The 5,970-nt window shown below is 40.4% G+C and overlaps 1 protein-coding gene across 2 annotated transcripts; it reads right to left on the reverse strand.

Annotated features, from left to right (window-relative positions):
• Positions 1 to 753: 753 nt before the first annotated feature.
• eny2 (ENY2 transcription and export complex 2 subunit) lies at positions 754 to 4,848 on the reverse strand. Of its 2 annotated transcripts, none has more exons than XM_056444183.1 (5): positions 4,639 to 4,848; positions 3,815 to 3,886; positions 2,982 to 3,052; positions 1,909 to 1,983; positions 754 to 1,402 (listed from the first exon to the last, which is right to left on the reverse strand). In XM_056444183.1, the coding sequence occupies exons 2-5, from the start codon at positions 3,880 to 3,882 to the stop codon at positions 1,329 to 1,331; spliced, it is 288 nt and encodes a 95-aa protein (XP_056300158.1). In that variant the 5' UTR covers positions 3,883 to 3,886; positions 4,639 to 4,848; the 3' UTR covers positions 754 to 1,328. The 2 variants fall into 2 exon arrangements, with proteins under 2 accessions (XP_056300158.1, XP_056300157.1); XM_056444182.1 differs by having other exon boundaries at positions 3,815 to 3,892.
• Between the last annotated feature and the right edge of the window lie 1,122 nt (positions 4,849 to 5,970).

Below are 5,970 nucleotides of genomic sequence, written 5' to 3' on the forward strand. Positions count from 1 at the left end.
TAGAGAAAGAACCATGAACTTTAGTATGTTCAACTCCTTCAATACATTAAGCATAAATTCTGTCTGCTCTTCGGTCCAGAGATGTGTGGTGGCTCTTGTGTTCTCCATAGCGTTGTTTGTTTTCTCCCGGCAGTGACAACTTATCGTCTCTTTCGACTTCCGGGTCACGGCGGGATCTCAAGCATGCGCAAAGACGAAAAGTCCAGTTCCTAATCCAATTCACCGTTACATGCCGCGATAGTCGAATTATCAACCGGATCGGATAGAGTTATCCAGGGGTGTTAATCGGATCGTAGTCGGACCGCACATAGTCGAACAAAGGTGTTTACATGAAACGGATAATTCGATTTGTCCGACTAAGCCAGTTATTCGAACACATGTAAACGCACTGATTGTGGAGGAGGGGAGGGGGAGGGGGCGGACTTGTGTTTTTTTTTCTCCCACTCAGCCCAGAGACTCTCACCGGGACTCTTGAGTGCACCAAGGATCTTAAACCAATGCGGCGCGACCGTGTTCATCCTTCGCCCCCCCCCCCCCCCTCCCTGTCGGGAACACTGTGTTCATTCTGGGATGTGAAGGCAGCAGCCGGCTCGTCGTTACAGAATCGGGCTTCTTTTGCATTTGAGTCGTTCATGTCATCAAAGGGGAAATGTTAATAGAGGGCACCGGGTGGGTGTGACTCATGGAGGGTATGGGGGGGGGGGGGCATGATGCTGCATTGATGTCACAATAACTACACGAAACACTCCTCAATGCTGTTGTGCAGAGAAAAGGAAGAACTTTATTTCTTCTATGCATGACTGAGTACAGTGGAGCGAGACAGAATTTCAAAGGGAACAAAAACAATGTCATTTTTACACTTTTGATTGTTTATTATTATGGGTAATTTTAAGCTGAAGGGTTTACAGACACACTTAAGACTTTATGTATTGTGAATACATTGAATACGGTCTTTTTCATAAATATATAACTTCAATCTTCACTGTCAAATACTTTCAAGGAGGGACATTTGTGTTCATATTTTTAAGAAAAATGAAAAATACATTCAGCAACCATTCATCACCTTAAAAATGTAATAAAATGGCCAAAGAACGGCAACAAATGTTGTAATTAGGAGAATGTATTAATAAAAAATGTGTTGTTCAACTAATCTTTAACTTTATTCATACAGTACACCTCTAATGAAGGGCAACTGAATGTGCATGAACAAATATGTGATAAGTAAAAATAGTAATAAATAAATAAAAACAGAACGAAAAATCCAAGTTTTTGTCAGTACGTCTCTGAAAATTCAAACAAAATAAATGAATCAAACATAATACACATAATTACGTGGCGTGCTGAGCTAAGAAGGCTTTTATTCTGTGGAAAAGTTCCTTCTTCACGCTGTCCGGCACCAACGCTGAGAGAGAGAGAGAGAAAGAGAGACTATGACTTCCTCTTTCAAACAGGTCCTACAAATTATACATTCATGCTCACATCTACAACCTGTCCTGCTAACACTGACACTATTATTAGTATTATTAGCTGCATACTCGTATCGCCGATACCATTACTGCTTTTATTATCATTACTATTTCCACTGTTGCTGTTATTATTGGTAGTTAGAACTTTTTCATCATGCCTACTCCTCATTAAATTTATCACATCTGTCATATTCATTGCATGTTTATGTAACTCTGTAATGCTCCAGAGACCTGACTCCTCCTCTGTTGCTCTCCTGAAGTGTTCCCCCTTGTTCTCCTCCTTAAAGGGTTCTTCCTGTCCCGATGTGAGGGGGAATGTGTCCCCATTGTAAAGCCCTCTGAGGCAAATATGGAATTTGGGGCTAAACTAAATTAATTTAGTGGAATAGATACAAGTGCTGGTGGCAGGAGGAATGAGAACCGCTCTTGAAGTAAAAATGACCTCTTCCTATCGGGGTGATCTCGGCCACCAGGTCCTCCACAGTCACGTGCTCCAAGCCTTTGTCTTTGATAACTTCTGCAAAAGAAAGAAAGAAGTTGTTGCAACAGTCAGATCCGCATGCCCTTTATTTATCCCGTATTGTGTTCATTCTTAAAGCGCCATGTTGCGACCTGGAGGATGAGCTTTGCTCATGTCGGGTGTGGAGCTGATTCACGCTTTAATGAGCGGAAAAAAAGGGAGGATATACTTTTTTTTTTTTACTAAAGTGTGAGATGTGTATACTTTTATCTCTGCAACATGCTCATCACGTGTGGCCTCTGCCCCGACACTACCGATGAAAACGAGCCATATCCGGTACAACTGATGTATTCTGCATTGGGCAATAACAGTAAATAAATGTGAGTTCTTGAAGTATGTACACTACCGTTCAAAAGTTTGGGGTCACTTAGAAATGTCTTTATTTTTCAAAGAAAAGCACTGTTTTTTTCAATAAAGATAACATTAATCAGAAACACACTCTCTACATTGTTAATGTGGTAAATGACTATTCTAGGTGGAAGTGTCTGGTTTCTAATGAAATATCTCCAGAGGTGTATAGAGGCCCATTTCCATCAACTATCACTCCAGTGTTCTAATGGTACATTGTGTTTGCTAATCGCCTTAGAAGACTAATGTCTGATTAGAAAACCCTTGTGCAATTATGTTAGCACAGCTGAAAACAGTTATGCTGGTGATATAAGCTATACAACTGGCCTTCCTTTGAGCTTGAAGTTTGAAGAACAAAATTAATACTTCGAATATTAATCATTATTTCTAACCTTGTCAATGTCTTGACTATATGTTCTATGAAATGTTCAATTCATTTGATAAATAAAAGTGAGTTTTCATGGAAGACACAAAATTGTCTGGGTGACCCCAAACTTTTGAACGGTATAGTGTATGACCTCACAGTTGTGTAACAAATCAAAACGGGCCTTTTAAAGTGGGAATATAGGACTCACGAGGGAGTGGGTGGACGACGGCCTCTCAGTCACTGAGTGATGGGAGTTTTAATGCATGGCGGCTTGTTGTACCTTTGCAGTGAGCCTTGATCTGGTCCTCCCAGCCACACTCGGTGAGCTTGGCCCTCAGCAACTCCTTCAGCCTGCCCAGAAGAAGCAAACATGTCACTTTCATTCAATTAGATTCCTTTGGTTCAGCACAGACAGGATTCTTACACATTTTGACCGATGGATTTCCAGGACTTTAAAGCAAATTTCCATGACCAAACTGAAATCTCGGTATAAACATGAACAATTCAGAACATTTTGCGTATTGAGAGCGCATGTCGGCTTATATTTTGAGCGTCTTTCTTTCAAAAACATATTAATTATTTTAAACTCGGCGTAAAAGAACGTGATTATAACAAATTTCGATGACTTTTCCAACACTTTTATGATTTAAGTTTTTTCCATGACTTTTCCAGGCCTGGAAATGACCATTTTAAAATGCCGTGACTTTTCCAGGTTTTCCATGACCGTACGAACCCCGACAGATCACACTTTGTCCCTTAACAATCTGTGCGACACAGGAATTACGGCAAACACTTTTCCACCTTATGCAAATTGGATAAGTAATAACATCCAACAACTTCTCTAGCTTGGTCCTCGGTCATGTTGACATAAATACTACGACAGATTAATATGTGATGCAGGAGTTCATTATTCAGCCTGTTGGACATTTAATGGGTACTTCTTTAATACAGCCGGCCACCTCTCCCTCCTAACCCATGTGACGTCACGGTATTTAGCTTTCCAGAGCAAATGAGTCCCAATGTTGACACAGACGACGCAGGGTGGTGTATTAAAAAAAAAACACTCAACAGCTCGCGCCACTCACATGATCCATAAGGTCACGTGTTGCTCACCTCTCTCGCTCCCCCATCTCCGTGAGCTTCTGGTTCACCGTGGCCCTCATCCTGCACTCTGTACTCATCGTCCTGCAGCTTCACGGGGACCAAAGTTTAGTTTATTTCGATCAGCAACATATACAAAAATCACAATTCAACAAAAGAAAGTGGCTGACCGAAAGGGTCAAGACTGAAGCTATAGTGCCCTAACCTATGATTTCACGAAAACACTTATTTCAGAGTACCATATACATATATACATAAACATAAATACATATACACATGTACATACACATACATACATATTCACACACATATATACATATACACACACACACACAAATACATAAATACATAAATACACACATAAATAAATACACACATACATATTGACATAAAACAATAAACAAAACTAAGAACTTGTCCCCATTGACCGTTACTTATGATGCTTCATCAATGCTGTTACGTCTGTACTTCTCCAGAGTCATGTCTTTAATTTTTTTCTGGAATATCACCAGATTTTTACTTTCATTGATGTCATCAGTTAAACTATTCCACCGTTTTACCCCACAGAGATGCACATGCTTTTTAGAGTCGTATGAACACAAGGATGACGTCACTTCACGTTAACCCTTTTACGTCGGTCATCATGACCCAGGACTGTCATCATCACCTTCTGGTCCTTTTTGTCTTTCGTTATCAATAATCATTCCAGAAAATGTCCTTCGTGTACATTATTGTGCTATTGTGTTTTATAGGAGAAATGGAACTTTCAAAATATAGCAAGTATTGAACTCTGCTTTGAATGTGCGACTCTGCTAATAATCGTAATATTTACTCACACGCTGCAGATGGACGCATAAGAGGTGCCACTCTTCTTTCCAGACTACAAAGTTAAGACGAAACAACGTCGAGTGCAACTCAAAAACTAAACCGGCTCTCTGGGAACAACCGTCTCTCCACCTGAGCAAACGATGCGTTCAAGTTCCGTTTCAAGGCAATTCGGCTCCACATTAGTATTTGATGTCACTCAGGAAAAGAGGCTATTTTGATTTCACGGGTTTTACCATCAGATATTACTTTCCGAGCAGAAACACGGGCTTGGACAAAGGTTCCGCCACCTTCATTAAATGCAATACTGTGTTCCACCACACGGCGTCAGTGTTGATTAATACATTTAACCAAAATCAGTTCTATAGAAGACTTTGAATAACTCTTTTAGTTTGGCTCTGCTTACTCTAGGTATTTTTTGGGCATCAGGACAACCTATAAAAGTCACTTTTCCTCTAAGCTCTAAGAGGTTTTTGTCATCAACGGCTAAAGATCTCAGAGGAAACAAACACCATATTATTAAGGTGACAAAGGAAGGAGTGCCATTTTGTGAGATTCCTGCTCACATGAGTGTTAAAGGTAAAGAAGGAGCACATGTATTGTCAACAAATGCTCTTAATGAGAACAACATGATTAAAGTAGCTGATGGTATTGAAGGGGCAATTGGATCAACCATGATTAATGCCTGGCAGAATAAATGGGATATAGAAAATAAAGGGTGACATAATAATCAAAAAGTCAGTTCAGGTTAATCAGTTTGTAGGAAGATATTACAAAGTAGAGCGGAGGTAATCGTAGAGTGACTAAGGTGCTTGCATGCAGGCAAACATCTGCAGTAGTTGATGTAATTTATCATCCATCGCCATCACCATAATCCATAGAGGGGGACGTCAATGAATATAGCACATGGGATAGTGCAGGAGAGTTAACAATCATTACTGAGCACAGGACTTCAGGAAATGGGTTGGAAGAAGAAGAAGAAAAAGAAGAAGAAGAAGACAATGTAATGAGTCAACGTTGTGAATATTCAAATGTAGATCGTGGTGCTACATCAATACGGCGGTGAAAACGTCTTCACGTGATCAATAGTTAGCCATAGATGACCAGTTATTTTTTCCATGCTTCATAAACCGGGCCCACTCAGTCCACCAGTGTGCCGCTTTCCAAATAAGTCGGCAGGACCAGCTGACGTTACACCTCTTCTCTGAAAGACGTGAGGAGGGAGACGGAAAAGAACAGGTTTGATTAAAACAACAGTCGAGAACAAGTTTATTGTAAACTTTGGGGTCAGTCGAACATGCTCGCAAAAACAAAAGGCGAACAAATGGTGGCTAATATACACA

The sequence above is a fragment of the Pseudoliparis swirei genome, chromosome 22 (genome assembly GCF_029220125.1).
Source record: "Pseudoliparis swirei isolate HS2019 ecotype Mariana Trench chromosome 22, NWPU_hadal_v1, whole genome shotgun sequence".
Classification (NCBI taxonomy): domain Eukaryota; kingdom Metazoa; phylum Chordata; class Actinopteri; order Perciformes; family Liparidae; genus Pseudoliparis; species Pseudoliparis swirei.